Source organism: Diorhabda carinulata, chromosome 4 (assembly GCF_026250575.1).
Source record: "Diorhabda carinulata isolate Delta chromosome 4, icDioCari1.1, whole genome shotgun sequence".
NCBI lineage: Eukaryota > Metazoa > Arthropoda > Insecta > Coleoptera > Chrysomelidae > Diorhabda > Diorhabda carinulata.
In genome coordinates, this window is record NC_079463.1 from 32,046,841 (window position 1) to 32,070,547 (window position 23,707).

Sequence of the window (23,707 nt, forward strand, 5' to 3'; positions counted from 1 at the left end):
AGAGAGATGGATAATGAAATTTATATTTAACAGGCGCACTATTACGGAAATGCGGAAGTTACTTAATCCCTAATAATAAATTCGCCATTTTAATAAACTTTATTAAGTATTAATCAAAATGAATTTAAAGATTTTACCTATAAAAGGAAAATTGCTAAATACATTTTTCTTTGATTTATCAATTTTTTTACCACTAAACGTTTAAAATGAAGAATCAGCTGATCATGGAAGTTATTCAATATTTTATTTTGAGCCGGAATTCACTGCAATTGTGAATTGGTTTAAGAATAAAGTATTTTTCGATATTGGATTTTTTTGCTCAATGCAAAAGTAGTGAATATTATTATTAAAGGAACAATTTATTTAATAGCTGACTGAACATGGTAAAGTAGTTGAACAATTTTCATTATAGTATAGTATTAAACTGAAGTAATGAAAATAGTTATTTAAAAAACTGTTTTAATTTTTTTCCTTTGCGTTTAATATTTGATACATATTCATAAAATATGTATTTTGTATCAGTTTTTTCTTGAAAATATAAATAAAACAAAGAAAATGTGGATATAGTAAAAGAAAGCAAAAATTTAATATTTATGGAAAAATATTTTAATAATTTGTCATTTTTAAATTGAACACTCAGCTTGCAAAGGTCAACAAGCGGACCTTGAATAAAAGACCTTTGGATAGGGCACTTTGTACAGGGCTGTGCTACTTAAATCGTAGTACGTGTTTTATGGCTGGAAATAAGACTTCTGCAGTTTAGTACTTGACAAATTTTTCTTGTAATGATATTATAACAATTGAGAAAAAATGTTCATACTTCATGTTAAGTATTTCTGTAGATGCAATTTGAGCCAATAAGTTCTCCTCAGAAACACGTTGTTCCAAAGACATTGTTAATGAATCTAAGTAATTTGAAAAGCAGCTTTTCTTATAGTTGCATTGCCAACCCTTTCAAATGCATTAACGACCATTTTATACTTCTAAGAGTATGTTTGCTACTTTTTTTTTAAATAATTTTATTCTTTTACTATTGTAACTGAGTTTTGTACCACTGCAATTTTATTCAAATTGTTTACAACCAAATTTAATTCAAATTTTGTACCTACCCTTTAATTTTTATTATACATAATGAGCTAATCACAGGTACTTACCCCACCCTTGCTACGCCCACGGATTTAATGAGAAGGGTGTGTATTAAATAGAAAACAAATAATTTCTTAATTTCCTTTATTAATGACTAAAAAAATAATAAATAAAATTTTTATTTTCAATAAAGATATAGTAACACGTTTAATATTCATATCATAAACAAAATTACAAACCACCAACGTTTATAGCAAATTTATTGTTAAAATAATCACGTATAAATCCAACTAAACATATTTTTTCAATATACACCATAAAGTACTGTTGAATTTACACTAAAAACACAAAGTTTTTTTGTATACTGTAATTCTAATAAAAAAAATCCAGTTTTATAAAAAAACTCATTTTAAACCAAAAATTATGAATAAAATGATGTAAATTGGAAATAAAGTTTTTTCCTACTACTTTATAAACGTTATTGTGGAACCAGTTTAAAGAAAAAAACTTATTTGAAACCAAAAATTATATATAAAACGAGGTAAAAAGGGAACAAAGTTTTTGTCTACTACTTTATGAATGTTATTGTGGGATAGTGGCAAACAAACACCACAGTATAGTGTTTTTAATGTACATAAGGATCCAGTTTAGAAAAAACTCAGATTAACCTAACCAAAAAAAATACATAAAATGACGTAAATTGGAAATAAAGTATTTTCCTATTACTTTATAAACGTTACTGTGGGATAGTGGAAATAAAACACCACAGTATACAATTTCTAACATATATTCAAAGCTTTCGAATAACTATAAATTAGTCATCAGGGAACTAGTTGTAAAAAGAAATTCAAAATATACATAAGTAAAATAAAAAGGTAAAGTTAACAAATTCGTTCAGTTTTACTCATAACTAAATCAAAGCAACAAACATAAAATACAACCTACAGAGTATACTTCAGTGTTTAATTTCCACAATCCCACATAAATACAGTCCACGAACCACTTGGGGTTTATGTATATTAAAAAAAGAGAGTATATTTTGGTGTTTAATTGCCACAATCTCGCAATAATAACGTTAATAGAATGGTGTATATTCAAGAGATATGTACACGGGATTCTTATAAATGCTGTTAACGATTTAAATAGAATTTTAATAGCATAATTATTGTAAATTTTGTATCGTACTACAACCATCGTGTAAATAATAAGCTAGTTTGTATTCTTTATCTTCTTCGGAGAAACAATGTAATGTGTGTTTAGCTAATACCGTTATATCCCCTATAGTAGCAGGGGCGCACCATTCCTCACCCTAAAAAATTAAATATTAATACGGAGGTGGTATAATAACTTTTTTTTCGGTCAAATTTTTAGGTTAGGAAATAGGAATCACAATTACTCACCAAAGTTTCCATGTAATGAGTAACCATAGTAGTTAGACATGTAATATTTTGGCAATAATCCGGTGACGAAGCCAAATAGTGGGACAATCTTTTAGCTGTGACTTTTAGTAGACATTTTCCTAGCTCCTTACGATCTTTCACCATGTACATTTGTCTGTAAGCTAGACTGTCATAACCTGACACGTACAATTGAACTACTTGGTACCTCCTCAATTCATCCACCTCCAAATTCCAACTACCACCCAAATCCAAACATTTGTTAGTCCAATGAACGTGATCAGTGGAATATATTTCTCCAGAATTATTCACTGTAACAGTTTCCAAACTGGCGGATATTATTTTAAATAAGAATTGAGATCTCGATGAATTTAATTTTGTATCTGATTTGTTACAGGAGATCTCCAATTTTTTCTGCATATCGGTGAAGAATAAATTCCCAACCGAAGTATCGAAAAGATTGTTTATCGGTTTGGAATATTTAATGGAAAACGTTATTATCATCAATAGAACTAAACTGAGTTGGTAATGTAAGTGTAACAATTCGAAATTGACCAATTTTTGTTGTACTGCTAGTTCCACTAGAGGCTGTCCGCCGTTGTCCCATATATTTTCGAAATTTAACTGGGCTTTAGAAACCCTTTGAGATTGTATAGCGGTCTGCATAAACGAATCTAAGAATTTGTTCAATATATTCGAAAAAAGGGACATTTGGTAATCTGTTAGACCGGTCTCTTGTTTACACAGTCGTTCCTTTGGAACCTTTCCAACTTTATTTATCAATTTGCTTGCACTCTCGCTGACTATTTTCAAATGGGTGTTCCATATTAGTTGGTACAGACCTAAAAAATAATTTTTATTCAGATTTTGATACTCGAACAAAGCTGTAGAAATTACAGAAAGATCTATACCGAATAAATAACCCGGAAACTCTGAAATAAGAGTTCTAGCTCAATTTGGGCAAAAAAGGCAAGCGGAGAAGTGAATGGTGGTACGAGAAGTGTCAAAAATGGGTCTAATACAATAAGATAGAAAAGGGAAGCCAATAGAAACAAAAAAAAACTGAATGAGGATGGTGAAAGAAGAATAAAAAGATAATAGATAGATGAAAAAATCAATAAGATGGAAAAAGGAAGCAATGGAAACAAAAAAACTGAGAAAAGAATGTAGAAGATAAATTAAAAAAATTGATACATGAAAAAATTAATGGATGGAGAGCTAGGGACAACAAAAGAAATGGAAAAGGGTAGTAAACAAGCTGAAATGGTGCGAAGACAATGACTGAGCTTTCCGAAGCACATAAAGGACCTGGTGTCATTGTATACATATACATATCCTGTTTCGTGATGATTTATTTCGATTTTGAGTCTACTTTTGTACAGGAGGAATTTTTATCTGTTATTTTGGACTAATTTTTTATTAAACGAAACCTGAAATCAATATAAATAATCACGAAATGGATGTAAAAAGGACTAAGAAGTAAAATTTACAAATATTCAGTTACCTTGTCTTATATGAACGTCTCTAATACAATTCAAACAACTTATTGCCGCTTCTAATAAATCTAAATTTTGCATATCCTTTTGCCATGCCGAAGCATATTCCCAGGACATGTTCGTTAACAGATAATTTGAATTAACGCTGTAAGGAAATTGTTTTTTTAACAAATTTATATGTAAAAACAAATTTTCTTCTTTAATCGAATGATCTATTGTCGCCCAATTTTCCTGTAAAATATTAAATAAAGTTTTTTATTTCATTATACAAAGTTTCCAACTTGGAACATTAAAATTGAACAATGCAATAGAAATTGCAAGATAATCAAACGAAAATACTTTCCTTTTAGCAAAAATTCAAACCTACTATCAAAATTTCGAATTATTTTCATCATTTTTTCGAGATCTGACCCCCTAGTCGCTTATTTTGCATCCTAACCTAAAAATTTCCCTTCAAAGACATATGTTTATCAAACTGGTAAATATTAACCCCAATTTTTCAAAGAAACAAACTTTTATTTAAAAATTTTCAAAAAAGCTACACTGGGAAATGTATCACCTTGAAAAATGCTTTTACTACTGAATGTACACTGGAAGAACTTGCGGTATAATAAGTTAAATAAATACCTTCAGAAGGTCATCATCGTTTTTATCGAGATCTTCATTTAAATTGATATTTAAGGGGTTGATACCCGCTTTTGTCAACCATTGTGCTACTAATTCACTAACTGATCCTTTTCCTTTTTGTAATACGTAATTTAAACTGACAACGGGATCTTTGTGTGTAAGTTTCGGTAATGGACAATCTTTGGCAACTGGTTTTATTGAAAGTATTATGTTTAGAAGTGAAACGTCCTCTAATTTACCTAGAAATCATCCATTTTGAAATTATCCTTTTTTAGTTACCCAAATTTATAAAATAAAACAATGATTCAACTACATTTTCCCAAACTTTTGCCTTCGAACACTTCCGAGTGGTTGTCTAACAAAGTAACTACACTATAAGATATTTTTAAAATAATTCTTGACCTTTTTGAAGGCATTTGAAGTTTTATATGTACAAGAAGATGCAAAAAGGAGTGTCATTATGTAATAAAATGTTTTTAAAATGATTTATGGTCTTTTTGAAGGCATTTGAACTCTTATATATACAGGAGGATTCAAAGTGGAGTGTCATTATGTAATAAAATGTTTTTAAAATGATTTATGGTCTTTTTGAAGGCATTTGAACTCTTATATATACAGGAGGATTCAAAGTGGAGTGTCATTATGTAATAAAATGTTTTTAAAATGATTTATGGTCTTTTTGAAGGCATTTGAACTCTTATATATACAGGAGGATTCAAAGTGGAGTGTCATTATGTAATAAAATGTTTTTAAAATGATTTATGGTCTTTTTGAAGGCATTTGAAGTCTTATATATACAGGAGGATTCAAAGTGGAGTGTCATTATGTAATAAAATGTTTTTAAAATGATTTATGGTCTTTTTGAAGGCATTTGAACTCTTATATATACAGGAGGATTCAAAGTGGAGTGTCATTATGTAATAAAATGTTTTTAAAATGATTTATGGTCTTTTTGAAGGCATTTGAAGTCTTATATATACAGAAGGATTCAAAGTGGAGTGTCATTATGTAATAAAATATTTTTACAATGATTTATGTCCTTTTTAAAGTCCTATATATCCAAGAAGATGCAAAGTGGAGTGTCATTTTGTAGTAAAATGTTTTTACAATGATTTATGACCTTCCTTAAGTCATTTGAAGTCCTATACATCCTAGAAGGTCCAAAATGGAGAATGATTATACAGTAAAATGTTTTTAAAACGATTTATGACCTTTTTGAAGTCCTACTAGAGACAACCAATGATTATTAAAAGTATTACAAAATTCTAGGACTTTGGAGTCACTTTGAAAATGATTTATGATCTTTATAAAGGCATTCCAAGTCCTAAATATCCTAATATATCTAAAATGGAGTGTCGCTATGCAGTAAAATATTCTTAAAATAATTTTTGACCTTTTTTAGAGACATTTTAAGTCCTACTCGAATCATCCAATGAGTCTTAGTACTATTTCAATAAAAAAAAACCTTATTTTAGAATTTTTTTGTTATAAATTATTTGAAATAGGAGCACTTACTTATCAATAAGGACCATTCCACGTTTTCTTGTGTCAGTACTTCCATATCTTCTAAATTGTTCTCGAACTCCTCCAAGTGTACTGCTATCTCAAATTTTCTAGCTACATTCTTACACAAAATGGCTGCCATAAGAGCTGGAAAAGGTCTAGAAGAAATTGCCAAAAATTCTCTTATCCTCGACCAAAACGTAGAAACTTCACCATATTCAGGATTGATATCTTCATTCGATACTTTCAATAATATATATAACATATTCGATAATCTTTGTATCTCTTTTTCGAGGTTTAGATCTATACGAAGCGACCTATTGACCCAATAATTGACTAGTAGATCAAACAGATGTTCTGTCGGTATTTTTAGGCCCACTAGCCTTTCTTGTAGCTCTGAAATGTTTGCGAACGTACCTTCTATGTAAGGTTTAAATAATATTTCCGAAGCTTTGAATTTTGAATCTTCGTCTACTTTAGGCTTGAGGACGATTGAATCTGACTTTGTATAATCGAATATGGAAAGAAATTCGGCCCCGGAAAATTTGTGATCGTTGGAAAACTTCACGTGAACTTCAGGTAAATTTATATTATCATTCGTGACGCTTAGATCTAGAAGTTTTTGTAGATTAGACATTTCCTTTACGTCTACTTTTACAGAAAATTCATCCTGTTCTGTGTGGCTTTTTTCCGTATCTTTTCCTTCAAAATTTGATACGAAAACGAATAATTCTAATAGGAGATTAGAGTTTTGGCACAATATTTTCAAATTTATCGTATCTTCGCCTTCTAAACTTTCCAGAAAATATTTAACGCAAGAAATAGCCACTTCTGGGGGTACGTTTTTATTTTCCAACAACAATTCTACCATTTGTTTTTTTCCTTCTGTGGTTTTTAATTCCGTGCAGGTATTCAATGCTTCGTTTAATAATTTATCATTATCGGCATCGGTTTTCAGTAGATTTCGATATTTTTTGTATAAATGGATATCTCTAGCTCTTTTATTATGTTTTTCGGACAAAGCGAAATGAAATGGGATAGATATTTCTTTAATTAAACCGTCCCCATCTATAAACACAGTGGTATATTGACAAACAAATTGACTTTTTAAAGTTTTCGTAAAACCTACTAAACCGTAATTTATATACACTAATTTACTATGTTTAGAAGCGGAAAAAATCGCAATTTTACTCCCCTGTTGGAGAGAAAACACCTCCAAAGTTCCCCTTCTCGGTGAATACACCACCAAAAAGTGGGCAACTTTGTTTCCTAATCTATGTTTAGATCTTCTTTCATCTGGAACTTGTATAAACGAACACTGGGCTTCTCTATAACCTTTAAACATTCTAATAACTATCCCTTTGAAAGTATCGATTAGTAGGATGCGACCTAAACTATCACATACGGCGGCTAATCTATGATCAGCTGAAAGAATTATATCAGTAGCGGCACGTCTTAAATCACAAAGCCCAAATCTGCAAGTCATAGCATCAGCCGGTAGTACCGGTACAGATAATTGTTTTTCTTGTACATTCTTATTTCCAACTAACCAGCTTCTGAAATATTAAAAATGTTTTTTCTACTAATTCAATCAAATAAATTTAAAAAAACTCACGGTAGAGTAGATTTTAATTTCATAGCGACGGCTTTAGCTACATCACTTAAAACAGGCATACCACCACCTTCGAACGCGAAATGGTAACCTAAAAATGGTTTTGAACCAGCTGCCACAACTATAGTGTTAGTCGGAGGCACGTTGCTACATCTCGAATTGAAACCTCTAGAAGTTGATGCAACTAATAAATGATCGAATGTATTAGAGAGATTTAACCCTACGACAGCAGAATCGTTTATAACAGATTGGTCAAGAAAGCCCCATTTTTTAGGTACTACTCGTACTATGTCATTGTTATCTGGTTGCGAGCGGCAGTGTCTCAAAGTGGAAAACAATTGAGGGCCTTTAAGAACACATAAGATACTTTGGTATTGTATATAAATTTCCTCTGGATGTAAATTAGGCAATAAATCAGATCTTGGGTTATGCTGAGATCTGCATTTTATGGTCGTGATATTTTCAGCATGGAACTGTTCTTCGAAAATTAAATCACAATTTTCCGTGTAAAATCTAACATGACCAGAATCAAATCCGACAATAATGCAATTCCAATCTGCGCCTGTAAATAATTAGCTAAGCATATCTTGATTAAAGGTGTAAAATCAACAAAATTGATACGAATTTTTATATTTACATGTGTATAACTTACCAAGACGACTGTTTCCATTTTGATCTACTACACATACACATAAAACAGCTTTTACTTTATCGTATTCGTGAATATATCCGGAATGAAATATTTGGAAAATATTCATGGAGGATTGGGGATCCCATTTTGAAGTTAGTACAACAATTTTTCTATCGTTTGCAATAACAATTAAATCACCCGTAGGTGCAACAGATATTTTACAAAAATGCAACCAGCTATCAGTGCCTAAAAGTTATATTAATAATAACAATCATGTAAAACTGTCTTATTTTACCTCTGTGGTCATCAGTAGGGAATAAACACTTTCTTATTTTATCTATTTCTTTTATACATGATGTCACACGAATTTCAGACGACATTTTAAAAAAGAAAAATACTGCATACTACTTTGTTTACGTCTTGACAACTCTTTCCCTTTTGTGTTCCACATTGACCAGATGATTGTCACTGTCAAAGAGACATTAGCTATTGCCAATATAGATCACCTTTGATTACCAATCTATAAAAGATTTATAAACCATAAAAGGCACCAGCCTTAGAATTGGTATTAATTCTGTGCTGCAGTAGAAAAGCCGTTATAATTTATTTAATTTATTATAGAAGTTGCGTTCTAGTTTACTAAGCACTTTGTGCAAAAACGTCTACAATGTATAGTGAATTGATATAACAATTTAAAAAAAGAAGAGTTATATTTTTACATCAATTTGTCAGCTGTCAATATAGTCATTTTTGTAAATATAAATAATAATAATAGAATAGAGCTGGTAAATAGAATGGCTAATCGAAAAAAGGTACAAATCACGATATGTTTATTTTGATAAAAGAAATAGTTCTGTTATTTCTTTTTAGAGTGCCAGCTCGACCGAATCTAGTTCAGGTACATCATCATCAAATTCTTCGAGTTCAAGCTCTTCATCTAGTGGCTCAGAGTCATCATCATCGAGTGAATCCGATAGTTCAACTTCTCAAGATTCAAGTAAACCCCAATCAGACGCCGAGGCTAATAATAAAAAACCGACACCAATACAAAAACATGTTAGAAAAAGTACGGAAACAAAAACTCCTGCCAGCAAAACTTCAGAATCGAAACCCGCACCAAAAAAAGCTGCGACTGCAAAAACAAATAAAACAGTATCGAAAGTATATTCAACAGATGAAGATGATGATATTAAAAAACAGCCTCCAAAGAGAAAAAGTAATGTAAAACCAAAAAGCAGTGCTACAATTACTCCAAAATCAACTTCTCCTTCAAAACCTTCAGGGAAAGTAACAGTAAAAGCAACTGCAGCTAAAACTAAACCAGAACAGAAGCAAGTGCCAATTAGAGGTATGTATTTTCAAACACTGACAAAAGAGCCAGGTGGTACAGTAGAAATAATATTTTATGATGTGCTAATAACTAATTGTTTTGCTTTTGTTTCCCAATCAGTCAATATTTAGCTTCTAAAAACACGTAATTAACGTTACCTGAGGTTACATGGGTTTCTTCACAAATAATGGCGTCTTAAAATGGGAAAATCTCGTAAAATTGATAGTGAAGTGCATTCTGAAATTGTTTTTTCCTTAATAAAAGCAAATCTAAACGTGAGATTGTTTTATAATTGAAGCTTTCTAAGACTTGTGTTCATGCCACAAAAGCTCGATCAGAGAAAGTAAAATGGTGATAAAGAGATGCAAAGTTGTATGGTGGTGTCGCCAGTCAAAAACTTTTGCTAAGATCACAAAACAAGAGGAGATTGTAATGAAGAAGATTTTAAAAAAGTTCTTTGAATCCAAGCTTGAGCTATTCAGTTAGAAACAAAGAATTCACATTTAGTGCTCAAGAAGAAGATGATGCCAGACTGTGTAGTCCCAACAATCAAGCCTAGTGGTTACCCAATTGTGCTCTGGGGGTATTTTTATAGCCTTGGAACTGGAGATTTGATCAAATTGACAGAATTATGAAAAAGGAACAGTATAACATGCTTTAGCCTCCTCAGAGCCCTGATCTCAATCCTATTGAACTTTTGTGGGAATAGCTTGATAGTTGAAAAATTTTAAGTTAATTATAGCCATTTTTAGCATGGACTGTTAATATTTCTTTATGCTTTTCAATTATATTGATTGTTAAAAAATGTTTTATTGGGTGATTAATTAAAGTTGATCTTAAAATTTTTACCTGCATTGTAATGAATCATTTTACTCTAGGATATGCGTCAAAGTAATTCAATTTGATACAAATCATCTTTTGTTTACTTTTATAATCTATTGGAAGGTATCAAAACAAGTATTCCTTTCACTTAAACAAGATAAAAATGTTTCAACGAACTAACTAAGACAATTGAGTACCAAAGCTGTTGGTTGAAAGTTTATTTACAACGCATATTCTAAGAAAAGTTCATGGAGGACTATAATTCCCACTAATGCAGTAAAAAACCTCCATTTTCAATTGAAATTTTGTTCTAAACTGAGAAGACTCGACACCCTTGTCAGTTTTAAACATTTGACTTGCAGTGTAAATTAAATGATGATTTAGGTAAGGAGCCTCCTAAAATAAGAGCTCAAAAAGTCGCCGCCAAGAATAATAACAGCGATGTTAACAAGAAAAAAAGCATATTTTCACCCGAAAATAGTTCTGAATCTGATTCTACAAAAGAAAAACCTCCCAAGGATGTCCACCAAATAAAAGTCAAACCCGAACCAAGAGCTAAAGCTAGAACAGTAGAAAAAATAAGAAATGAAAAAAAAGAAGAAAAACCAAAATCCAAAGAAACTATTGGTGAGGATTTATTTAATATTTCCGTTCGTTTACTATATTTTCATTATTTCCTTTAGATTCATCAGCAAGTTCGGCATCTACAGCATCACATTCCAGTAGTAGTTCAGAAAGTGAAAGTAGCGCCGAATCGGAAACAGCAAATGCTAGAAAAATAGTCAAGAAACCCGTAAAAAAACCTTCAGTAGTTCACAAAGAGACTGCGAATACTGATTCAGAAAACGACGCCACCCTAAAAAGTAGAACCCCTAGAAAACTCACCAGATCAGCAAGTATAAGAAAATCCAAACACGCCGGAAAGAATGTTTATTCAGACACCGACTCCGATACAGAAAGTACTAAAAGATCTTTATCTAGATCGCCAGTGAAAAAAGCGCCAGCAGTTGGAAAAGGGAAAACTAAAAAGAAAAATGAAGGAAAACACAAAAACAGCGAATCGCCAGTAGAAGAAGAACGAATGTGTCCCCTGGAAGGTTGTGACGGCTTTGGACATTTAAGTGGAAAATATGAAAAACATTTCACGTTAGAAGCTTGTCCAAAGTATCACAATTTAACACCAGAAAAATGTAAAGAGGTAAATATACTAATATTTTAGAATTTAACTGGGGGTAACAACCGAACAAGCAATTTTTCCCCTTTTAGTACAAAAAAATGTGTTATTCATAATCAAACTATATAATATTCAAAACCAAGTCAATTCTTTTTAACGAATTATGAATTTTCAGCTATAAAACACCCTAATAAATTTTTTAAACAGTTTCCCGAAGAATTTTCTAACATTAAAATCATCAATTTATATTTTATATTCAAATAAATGTAAGAATATCGATTTATAATCACTAAAACAATTAATTTATATAGATTAAGGGGTAATATGACACAGTTCTCTCTAAAATATATTATATCACCCTTATTTGAGCTGCCCTGAGCCTTCTGTCAATATTAATAGTTTCCAGGAGTATCTTTACCTGTCTGAATCCCTGTAGATATTGTCTATTGTCCTATAGCTGATTCCACAGAAGGGTTCAAATCCTATGAAGGCTTTATCTGATCCTACTTTGGCAAATATGTCTGCTATATCATATCCTTCTATAATAGTATGTCTAGGAACCCATGGGTTAGTAAAATATTTTCCATGAGCCCATGTTTTTATTTGTTAATTTAGAGGCTTGAGGAGAGAAAGAAACGGGAAGAATCTAGAAAGAAAGCTTTAGAATTTCATAAAAAAACACCGAGACCACACGCTAGCTCAGAACAAAGACAGTATTTACAGAAAATAAGAGATATAAGAGCAAAATTTAAACTTGAATCTACTGAAGATATTAAACCGTGTGTAGACAAAACTAAAGAACCCGATTTGACGAACTTTGTGCCCGAATATGATTTGAAATTGTTCCAAGACGCACAGGCTATAGCCAGTGATATGATCGAGGATGATTTGAAGAACCTTCCAAGTTCTAAAGGTAAATAATAGTTATAATTTAATAAAAAAAAACATCCTAAATTTTTTATACTTGTTTTAATAGACTATTTTAAGGCTAAAAAATACTAAAATTCCTCAAATTTGCACTAAACTTTTCAGGAATTGTCAAAAGTTGTAACTATTGGTGAAAAAATTTTTAATAACATGATATTATTCATTTTTTTATTGAATTTTGTACAATAACTCTTCAACAGATGTAGGAAATGGGTTTTTACTGGTTTTAGTTTAAACTCCAGTAGAATCACGGCACTTTTAACTTCTTAATTGATCACTATTGAAATAGTGCATCGATTATAGCGTATTTTCTAATTTCATTATATTTTTACGTCACAAAATTTCATTTTTCTTCTGTTGATCATAACCTTTGACATCAGCATCGAGTAATTTCCTTTGTTGATGTTAAGCATAATAAATTATCGGGGAAAAGTGGTTATGCCACCTTATAACCTTAAATAAATTAAATTCTAATTAATGTACTTACTTAGAACAAAAATTGATCGTCAAAACATTTTAGTACCTGCTTACATAAATTCTACATCAATAATTTTTTTATCAGTTAAAAGAATATAGTCATTTTTAAGTTGACTAAAACAGGTTTTCTTGCTTCATATACATCTTTATATGTTTTTCGGGATGATTTATCTTGATTTTAGGCCTATTTTCTTCTTAGAAAATCAGTTTAAAATAACAAATATTTTCTATGATAAGAAACCTAAAATCAAGATAAGGTATAACAAAAAAAATAAGATGGTTTTGGTGATACATAATATAACCTCAAAATCGGTTTATAATAATGTAAACACAAATAATAATGACATAAGAATTTGACACGATAATCGATTATTTAATCAGAATACAATCGATTTCTAATTTTTAAATTTTTATAGTTATCAATATTTACATTACCAGCGTTTATTTACCTAATATAACTTTAATAATAATAACTTTTAAATTAAAAAAAAAAATAAATATTTGATTAAAATTTTGTAATTCTGATTATCGACAGCCGATTTAAATGATTCTCAACATCATTCGATTATCTCGATATGTGTGTGAACCAATTATTGGCAGTGGTTAAGAAACCGACAGGCCACTATATAGTGAGATTGTTTATTTAAATATTTTTTATTATAAATAAAGCGTATTTTTAGATATATTTGTCAATTTCATTCAATTGTTTTGAAGTTATTCTTATATTTCATGTTATAAATTTCAATTTTTTCTCAATATAACATACAAAATAAAAATTTTGTTTTCACGGCTCATGGAATCACAGTCATAACGGATATTGTTTTAAGTTATTTAAATCTACGATGTTTTCAAATTTTATTTCTAAAACCATTATCTGCTTTTATAAATTTAAATCGATATATTTAGATCCCTTGAACAATTATTTTACAATTTTTAACTAGGCAAAGAAAGTTATCAACGATTTGTTTATAGGTACCAAATATATAGAAATGGGAAAATTCGAAATGGAAGTTTGGTATCAAAGCCCGTACCCCGAGGATTACGCTCGCCTTCCAAAACTCTACATTTGCGAATTCTGTTTACGATATATGAAATCGTATACCATCCTCCACCGTCATATAGTTAAATGCGTATGGCGACATCCTCCGGGAGAAGAAGTTTATCGAAAAGATAAAATATCAGTGTGGGAAGTCGACGGGAAAAGATACAAACAATATTGTCAAAATTTGTGCCTTCTTGCTAAATTCTTTTTGGATCACAAGACATTATACTACGATGTGGAACCTTTTTTATTCTACGTAATGACTATGACCGATAACGAAGGGTGTCATACAGTTGGATATTTCAGTAAGGTGAGTACCGAATCATTTCAGACTATCACCTTTTCTTTTTTTCTACTCAATTCGTATTTAACTAAACGAAAAATAGTTGAAATTCACTAGTTACGGTCTAAAAACTTTGGGGCCCTACAGGGACCAGAAAAAAAAATTATTACAGAAAATTCTTGTATCGAACAAAGGTATTTAGTGTTCCAAGGGGTATTTGAGGTACCAACTTTGATTTATAGTGAAAATTTCATAACTTAATGGTCAAAATACCCCCCAAATAATCATTGTAGTATCGAAAGGGTAAATATAGGACCATTGGTTTACTCTTCGTAATATGCAGCCTCTATTCGCTGAGTTTTGTAAACAATCAAGTAGTAATTTAGTAAGACTGAAGTATATGACATGGAAACTAATAAAACGGGGCCTGGAAATTAATCAGGATGAAAGCATGTCGAAATAGAACAAAAAGACATTTTACGGTATGTGTACAGAGGATCATTGGATTTCTGGTTGAGAGATTTAGAATTGAGGAGATAATTTGGACATATGAAGAAGACGGTGGATATGAGATGACCGAAGTACTTGGTTGAGAGGAAACCAGGGAGAGAAACAGACCTGGGTGACGTAGGATGAAGAAAATAGCTGAAGAAATCGAAAAGAAAGGACTTGAAGGTGCAGATTGAAGTACCGGAAGACATTGAACGTTGTAAACCTTGAGGGAATCACACAGAGATCATAAGTAGATTTATTTGGACATATGAGGAGGATGATGGATATCAGACCACCGAAGGAAGTCATCAAGTGGAAATTGAGGGGAGAAGTAGACAGGAAAAGATCTAGAAGACGTTTAATGAGCAAAATAGATGAAGAAATCGAAATGAAAGGACTTGAAGGTGCAGATTGAAGTATCGGAAGACATTTAACTACTTGTGTTACTAACACAGGTCTCTGTTTACAGTTTTCTTTTTAAATACTTTGGCTAAAACCAAAACCAAATGTCTAAAAAAATTCTAAATACTTATCATTTTTGAACGTAACAAACTTTAGTTTTTTATCCTAATATTTGTAACATAAAGTATATATTAATTTTTTTTCCATATTCTCACTTATTTTAAGTACTTTCTATACATATTCCTATAAAAAAAACAAGTTTTAATTTTTTTTTTATTTCAATGCAATTCGCAGTCCTTTCGCGCTAGTCCGAATCTGGTTCTGATCACTCACAGAGTGGTGATGAATGCAGAAAAAACCGCATGATTTCGGCACACGCGTCGCAATCGACGGGTCGACGAACTTTTCGAAATATTTACGAATTAGTAATGTCCGGCGAGGGGATCAATTTGGGGGACGTAGTAGGGGCCACGAATGGGCCAACTGGTGGTTTATGAATTTCATTTTTCATCGAGGTGACAGGAATTATGTAAATTCAATTGTTAAAATCTCAAGAATAACGTTTCTTATTTAACTCCCGACTTTTAACTCGAAATAAGTTAGGTTATACTGCACTGACGATATAATATGAACAATAAACATTCTCATAATTCATTATTTAATATTTATTTAGTATTAACCATGAATCGAAGACTAATTTAGATCATAAAAACGATAAATAATTTCTTTATATGAAATTTTGTGTTACCCTCGTATTCGAAATGATGGTATTTTTATCGGAGCGACATTATCATTGAGAGATTCCCGGAACGACACACTTAGCTGACTAGACGTCTTCTCTTTTTCGTTATGTCCATTTTTGATACTTGGAAATTGAAATGCAGTTTCATAAGAATCGATTGGGCAGTCGGTGTCGACGGTTTTAATGGAAAAATGTCTGTTCGACATTTAGAAGATATTAAGTAGTTCTCGAAAGACGATGATGCATTTTTATCGCGATGATGTTATTAGAAACATTCTCGTTGTTATTATTTCCGAGAAAAAACAATTTGTGAGGTTAGGATTATTATTGAAATGTCTTTAAATGATCAGTAATGTACGTACTTCACACCTTAGGGGTTAAATTATTTTTTTTATTATTCTACAAAGATATCATATCTTAACCTCACTTAATATCGTTATTCAATCATTAAAAAATTCTTAAATCTCCATAAATACCTTTAAGTTCTTCATTATTGATAAATGTGACTTCTTTATAATCTAATTCTTTACTTTTTGTGAGTAATGACAAAGATCTGATATTCGTTGAAAAAGAAGAAGATTAATTGGAGGTTTTAAACGTAATAGATCATTCTAGAACACGTGACGGCGTTTTTGACAGGGTGGCACAAAAAAGCTTTGTTAACGTACGTAAATAGTTTTTCAATTGTGATTTTTTTTTTAGTTTTTCACATTGTTATTCGCTATAATTTCGAAACATTGAATCGAAGTGAATATTATTTGATATTAAGAGGTGGTGTAAAGTGCCGATAAATTTGTTTTAGTTTAGGAATTTAAAAATGAAAAATGCATTAAGTAATCGAATTTGTGCCACCCAGTAAATAAAGTCGAACTGCCAATTCCTACGACATCATTCTGGAATGTTCCATTAGTTTTTTGTTTTCATTTTCTAATTTAATGATTTTAATAGGTGTTAATGATTTATAGTAAATTTTTGGGTTTTCTTAATTTCGTGTCAATGACTCATGCAAATAAATACTTTCGCATAATTCACTTGAGTGCAAAAATTGTGTACTAGTATGAAGGGTGGGTAATTTATAATGAATACAACTGTACGTATATCTAAAAAAGTCCCTTTCTTCGTATACCTCCGCATCTAAAACAGCCACGGGACGTAGTGCACCTCATCCCAAAGTGTCTCGTCTTCCAGACATTCGTATCCTATCTTTTGTGGAACGATTCCACCACCCTCTCTCTATACATATTCCGCTGCAACCAACCCCCTTTTGTGACTGTCTAGACAGCCCTTGGAAGGCCGCGATGAACACATCACCGTTTTATTTTTAAGCACTTTTCTCGTCTTGTACAAGAAATCAAGTAAGAAAAATATTTTTCCCAGTATTGGAGCACTTTTCAGCGTAATTTACTTTTTATTATTGAAAAATGATAAAAAGATTGTTTTTAAAAATGACCTTATAACAAAAAGATTTCATAAAAAGTTCTCAAAAATATAGAAACACAACACCGACGTTGCCAGTTTCCGATATAAATCATATAATTTCGTCGAATTTCATATATTAATAATTATTTCTCATCTTTATTATAAATACGTCATTTGGAGTCAAGGACGCTTCCACAAATAATAGGACGGTCCATTTCTATTAATATAATCCAATTTTGTGACGTCACAATTTACAGCCAGGCAGCGTGTAGATATCTTATGAAAGCTTCCATCTTGGTGATATTGACGGGAACTTATCCGAGTCCAGTTAATATTTTTTCCATCTTTTGAGGCTCCACTCCACTTTTTTTGGTGGTTTGATGGTTATAAAGTGAGGTTTACATGAAAGCGTAATTTGTGACGTCATCAGACATTCTGACAAATTTATTTAAGTAGGCCGTCCTATGCTTTGTGGGAGAGACCTTGTAATGTCGGCCATATTGTCGTGATGGACTAATATTTTATTACAAACGTGTATAATTTATTTGTTCGGGCCCTTTTTTTTATCGAAATTAATAACTTCGACCAAAAAATTAAATAAAACGCAACACTAATGAAAATTTTAATGTAAATACCGCAATATTTGCCCCTCCCCCGTAAGACAATATGGCGTTTGGTTGGGTCGTCACCCGAAATGACGTACTGTCAATTATATTGAAACGTTCCTTTAAGAAAGTAAACTCGTAAAAATACGTTATTTAAATAAATAAAATAATTTAAAATTAATTCGACTGGACTAGTGACGGTTTTGTGATTTGCAAAGTATGTCGGTCGGTTTGAATGTTGTTCCGAGAAACACGGAGGCCAGCGGTCGATGGCGTCAGCAGGCAGCGGTCGACCGTATCGAATTTTTTTTAATGGACAACGGTTCGATCGTTTTTAATTATAAACTAAACGATATACGATGATGGTAAAAGCGAAATGAGGTTGATATGTATTTTAAAACAATCAACAGTTTCCACGTATTGTTAGTCGAGTCGAAAGTTATTGCTACTAATTTAAATATATTTTTTTTTGTGTATTCTCATAAGAAATTAATTACGAGAAAATAAAACGTCAAAAATTATTTTTTACGATAAATCGCAATATGGCAACGTCGACTTCATTATACATAACTGACAGTTGTATTCGGTTGCTATTGGTCGAATCGTGATCAGATGATTAGTTCCTGTAGCAGTGCGCAAATCATCGACTTCGTTATTTGATTAAACGATATTTTATATTTTTATTTAAAATGATACGCCATTGGTGGCTAATAAAAAAAACGATATCATTGTTCAAATCCGGTTTAAAATTGTAATCTTGACCAAACATTCAAGAGCTTGGGTATTACCCATACGTAAGAGGGTCAATAATTTATTTACGGTACGATAACTCTATTAACTATTTTTGTATGGGACAATAGTTATATAATACGAAATTTCCTGTTGTTAATTACTCCTCCACTTAATCCGATTAATATTTCTTTTTAATCCTCATATATATTTTATTTTCAACTATTTAGCGTTCGTTAATTATCTAAAAAAAAAAATACGGAAATATACCACATATAATACACGCGTGTATTGTTGGTTGCATAACCGGCATTACTAGTAAAATAAATTGTTGTTGTATATCGATGTGGTAATTATATTAAAACTTTCTATACCCCAACTAAATAATTAGTAATTTGGTTGACTGGTCTATTTAATCGGTATTTAGTCTTCGATTCTAATATGAAATCAACGGAAATACTTGAAATATTATAGAGTATCCGATTCGTATACAACTTATAAGATGACTCATTCGATTTTTTGTTTCCCAACAATTTAATGTGTGAGTCATGGTATCTTGTATAATGTTTTTTTTATATTGACATTTTCGCAATAACAATGAGGTTTTATTCCCCCCTATAATAACGTATAGTGCGTGTTGTAAAAAGATACCTTTTACCAATTGTCTCAGTTCCACTTATAAATCCGAACGACGTACTCCACGCGGAAAGAGATTCGTTTAAAATTGGAGGAGACTGTTGGAGAGTTTCCCCCCTATACGCATAAAACTCCGGTGGAATGGGCCCCCTGCACCTGTTCGTGCTAGTGTCTAGGGCTGAGGACGTTGACCCTTATGGCGTCGAGACACCCGTCGCCAGTCGTGCGGTGTCGCCAAATCTCGTGATATTTCACTAGAACTACATAATGATGTAATTAAATAAATACGTCGACTTAACGAGTCGATAATTTATGGAGGAAAATTATTCTTTTAGTTTAATACGAAAATTTCAAGTATTTTATATTTATTTTAGTTTAAATTGGAATTAATGATAATTTGATATTCTGTAAAATACACTACCAGTTAAAAGTTTTCGCCCACACTCTTATTCCCCTCTCCTCTTTTACCATTTACCAATCAGAATAGATTGAAGTGAAATAGAGAGTGATAAACGAGGGAGAAGGAGTATCAGTGCACCACGCCCTATTCCCCTCTCCTCTTTTGCCATTCGTACTACTCGAAAGTTCGACGTCATTTCGATCCAATCAGAATAGATTAGAGAGAAATAGAGTGTGATAAACGAGGGAGAAGTAATAGTTTCGTGAATTAGACAGATTAGCAAAGCTTACACATAGAAGGCGCTACTAGTATCATATTTATATGATTTTTAGTTAGCCATAACCCATCTTGAAAAGACTTAACTGTCGAAACATCGAATTGATGGAAATTGTTTGGCACCCACAAAGCTATCTGATATACTTTAGTAGTAACCCTTGTATAAACGTATCGATATTAATTTTCGTGAAAATATTTTCGAAGTATAACCCAAACAAATCGGTTTTTGCATTTTTTTCATCGACAATCATCGTCTGGGAATTTTTGCCAGATGTTCAATTAATACATATCTAGGAAATGAATAAAATGTATTAGCTTCTATTTTTTGACAGAAACATTTTATAGTTTGCGAAATTTATTTTTATAGAAAACTGCAACAAATAAATACGAAACTTTGCCATAATTCAATGATTTTTTTCTTGTTTCTGTGGGAACGTTGGCCGTAAAAATTCCAGTTGTTAATTTTGTTTATAAGCATGTTTTGTTGTCTGAAACATTTTGGTATTTCTGAGAACTACATCGCGGGATATATAATTAATTTTGTTGACGGCCTTTTAAAGTTTTTTTTTTTCAAAGTAACGTTCATAAATTAGACAATAACACAAGATGCAGTGTTGGCAAAAAAAAGTTTTCGTTCTTTTATGCAAAATAACCAGTGGCGGGGTTATTGTTTATGATGGAATGAATCGAACGTGCCTGTTTTTTAATTTTTGAAAAATTCAGCGTTATAGTAAGTCCATTTTGACGCGAAAAATATAGTGAAAGAAAAAAATGACAAAGGATTCTGTAGTATTTCAATTCGGTTTTCAAATTTTTTATGTTTGAAACAAGGGTGTAGTTTTCAAAAAATGAACCCTTTGATTTTGCTAGAATGTATGCCGAAACTTTTTAAACAAAAAATGAAGCTTATTAAAAGCTCTACAAAAAAGGTTATATACATTTTTCACCTAAATTTATTATTTTGGATGTTATGACCCAAAGTATCCCGACAGGAGTCAATCTAATTTTCACCAAATGCGTAAGGGAGATATTTTACTAAATATCTTCGAAACTATCGATTTTTGTAAAAAAAGTTTTAAACAAAAAATGAAGCTTATTATAAGCTCTACAAAAAAGGTTATATACGTTTTTCACCTAAATTTATTATTTTGGGTGTTATGAGCCAAAGTATCCCGACAGGAGTCAATCTAATTTTCACCAAATGCGAAAGAGAGATATTTTACTAAATATCTTCGAAACTATCGATTTTTTAAAAAAAAGTTTTAAACAAAAAATGAAGCTTATTAAAAGCTCTACAAAAAAGGTTATATACATTTTTCACCTAAATTTATTATTTTGGATGTTATGACCCAAAGTATCCCGACAGGAGTCAATCTAATTTTCACCAAATGCGTAAGGGAGATATTTTACTAAATATCTTCGAAACTATCGATTTTTGTAAAAAAAGTTTTAAACAAAAAATGAAGCTTATTATAAGCTCTACAAAAAAGGTTATATACGTTTTTCACCTAAATTTATTATTTTGGGTGTTATGAGCCAAAGTATCCCGACAGGAGTCAATCTAATTTTCACCAAATGCGAAAGAGAGATATTTTACTAAATATCTTCGAAACTATCGATTTTTTAAAAAAAAGTTTTAAACAAAAAATGAAGCTTATTAAAAGCTCTACAAAAAAGGTTATATACATTTTTCACCTAAATTTATTATTTTGGATGTTATGACCCAAAGTATCCCGACAGGAGTCAATCTAATTTTCACCAAATGCGTAAGGGAGATATTTTACTAAATATCTTCGAAACTATCGATTTTTGTAAAAAAAGTTTTAAACAAAAAATGAAGCTTATTATAAGCTCTACAAAAAAGGTTATATACGTTTTTCACCTAAATTTATTATTTTGGGTGTTATGAGCCAAAGTATCCCGACAGGAGTCAATCTAATTTTCACCAAATGAGTAAGAGAGATATTTTACTAAATATCTTCGAAACTATCGATTTTTGTAAAAAAAGTTTTAAACAAAAAATGAAGCTTATTATAAGCTCTACAAAAAAGGTTATATACGTTTTTCACCTAAATTTATTATTTTGGGTGTTATGAGCCAAAGTATCCCGACAGGAGTCAATCTAATTTTCACCAAATGCGAAAGAGAGATATTTTACTAAATATCTTCGAAACTATCGATTTTTTAAAAAAAAGTTTTAAACAAAAAATGAAGCTTATTATAAGCTCTACAAAAAAGGTTATATACATTTTTCACCTAAATTTATTATTTTGGATGTTATGACCCAAAGTATCCCGACAGGAGTCAATCTAATTTTCACCAAATGCGTAAGGGAGATATTTTACTAAATATCTTCGAAACTATCGATTTTTGTAAAAAAAGTTTTAAACAAAAAATGAAGCTTATTATAAGCTCTACAAAAAAGGTTATATACATTTTTCACCTAAATTTATTATTTTGGATGTTATGACCCAAAGTATCCCGACAGGAGTCAATCTAATTTTCACCAAATGCGTAAGGGAGATATTTTACTAAATATCTTCGAAACTATCGATTTTTGTAAAAAAAGTTTTAAACAAAAAATGAAGCTTATTATAAGCTCTACAAAAAAGGTTATATACGTTTTTCACCTAAATTTATTATTTTGGGTGTTATGAGCCAAAGTATCCCGACAGGAGTCAATCTAATTTTCACCAAATGCGAAAGAGAGATATTTTACTAAATATCTTCGAAACTATCGATTTTTTAAAAAAAAGTTTTAAACAAAAAATGAAGCTTATTAAAAGCTCTACAAAAAAGGTTATATACATTTTTCACCTAAATTTATTATTTTGGATGTTATGACCCAAAGTATCCCGACAGGAGTCAATCTAATTTTCACCAAATGAGTAAGAGAGATATTTTACTAAATATCTTCGAAACTATCGATTTTTGTAAAAAAAGTTTTAAACAAAAAATGAAGCTTATTATAAGCTCTACAAAAAAGGTTATATACGTTTTTCACCTAAATTTATTATTTTGGGTGTTATGAGCCAAAGTATCCCGACAGGAGTCAATCTAATTTTCACCAAATGCGAAAGAGAGATATTTTACTAAATATCTTCGAAACTATCGATTTTTTAAAAAAAAGTTTTAAACAAAAAATGAAGCTTATTATAAGCTCTACAAAAAAGGTTATATACATTTTTCACCTAAATTTATTATTTTGGATGTTATGACCCAAAGTATCCCGACAGGAGTCAATCTAATTTTCACCAAATGCGTAAGGGAGATATTTTACTAAATATCTTCGAAACTATCGATTTTTGTAAAAAAAGTTTTAAACAAAAAATGAAGCTTATTATAAGCTCTACAAAAAAGGTTATATACATTTTTCACCTAAATTTATTATTTTGGATGTTATGACCCAAAGTATCCCGACAGGAGTCAATCTAATTTTCACCAAATGCGTAAGGGAGATATTTTACTAAATATCTTCGAAACTATCGATTTTTGTAAAAAAAGTTTTAAACAAAAAATGAAGCTTATTATAAGCTCTACAAAAAAGGTTATATACGTTTTTCACCTAAATTTATTATTTTGGGTGTTATGAGCCAAAG

The 23,707-nt window shown here is 30.9% G+C and overlaps 2 protein-coding genes and 1 long non-coding RNA gene across 3 annotated transcripts in view; 2 read left to right on the forward strand and 1 right to left on the reverse strand.

The window, feature by feature from the left end:
* Positions 1–53: 53 nt before the first annotated feature.
* On the forward strand, positions 54–4,245 carry LOC130893174 (uncharacterized). The gene is made up of 2 exons (XR_009059158.1): positions 54–383; positions 2,881–4,245. It is a non-coding gene; the product is annotated as an uncharacterized LOC130893174 (long non-coding RNA).
* On the reverse strand, positions 1,214–8,827 carry LOC130893171 (rab3 GTPase-activating protein non-catalytic subunit). Its single transcript, XM_057799051.1, has 8 exons — positions 8,648–8,827; positions 8,374–8,598; positions 7,725–8,283; positions 6,122–7,665; positions 4,607–4,845; positions 3,988–4,210; positions 2,487–3,325; positions 1,214–2,395 (listed from the first exon to the last, which is right to left on the reverse strand). The coding sequence occupies exons 1-8, from the start codon at positions 8,730–8,732 to the stop codon at positions 2,249–2,251; spliced, it is 3,861 nt and encodes a 1,286-aa protein (XP_057655034.1). The 5' UTR covers positions 8,733–8,827; the 3' UTR covers positions 1,214–2,248.
* Positions 8,828–9,047: 220 nt separating this feature from the next.
* The window catches only part of LOC130893172 (histone acetyltransferase KAT7), a 34,791-nt gene continuing 20,131 nt past the window's right edge, over positions 9,048–23,707 (forward strand). The window contains exons 1-6 of the mRNA XM_057799052.1: positions 9,048–9,164; positions 9,223–9,700; positions 10,889–11,131; positions 11,188–11,702; positions 12,294–12,591; positions 14,055–14,434. Coding sequence (XP_057655035.1) covers positions 9,147–9,164; positions 9,223–9,700; positions 10,889–11,131; positions 11,188–11,702; positions 12,294–12,591; positions 14,055–14,434 — 1,932 coding nt within the window. The 5' untranslated portion in view covers positions 9,048–9,146. The remainder of the gene's footprint in view (positions 9,165–9,222; positions 9,701–10,888; positions 11,132–11,187; positions 11,703–12,293; positions 12,592–14,054; positions 14,435–23,707) is intronic.

Excerpts from the sequence above, each read along its gene's own strand:
- LOC130893171 (XM_057799051.1), bottom strand. The coding sequence starts at position 8,732 with ATGTCGTCTGAAATTCGTGTGACATCATGTATAAAAGAAATAGATAAA. Across the intron at positions 7,666-7,724 it reads AAATTAAAATCTACTCTACC|AAGCTGGTTAGTTGGAAATA; the intron begins GTGAGTTTTTTT and ends TTAATATTTCAG. Across the intron at positions 4,846-6,121 it reads GGAATGGTCCTTATTGATAA|GTAAATTAGAGGACGTTTCA; the intron begins GTAAGTGCTCCT and ends GATGATTTCTAG.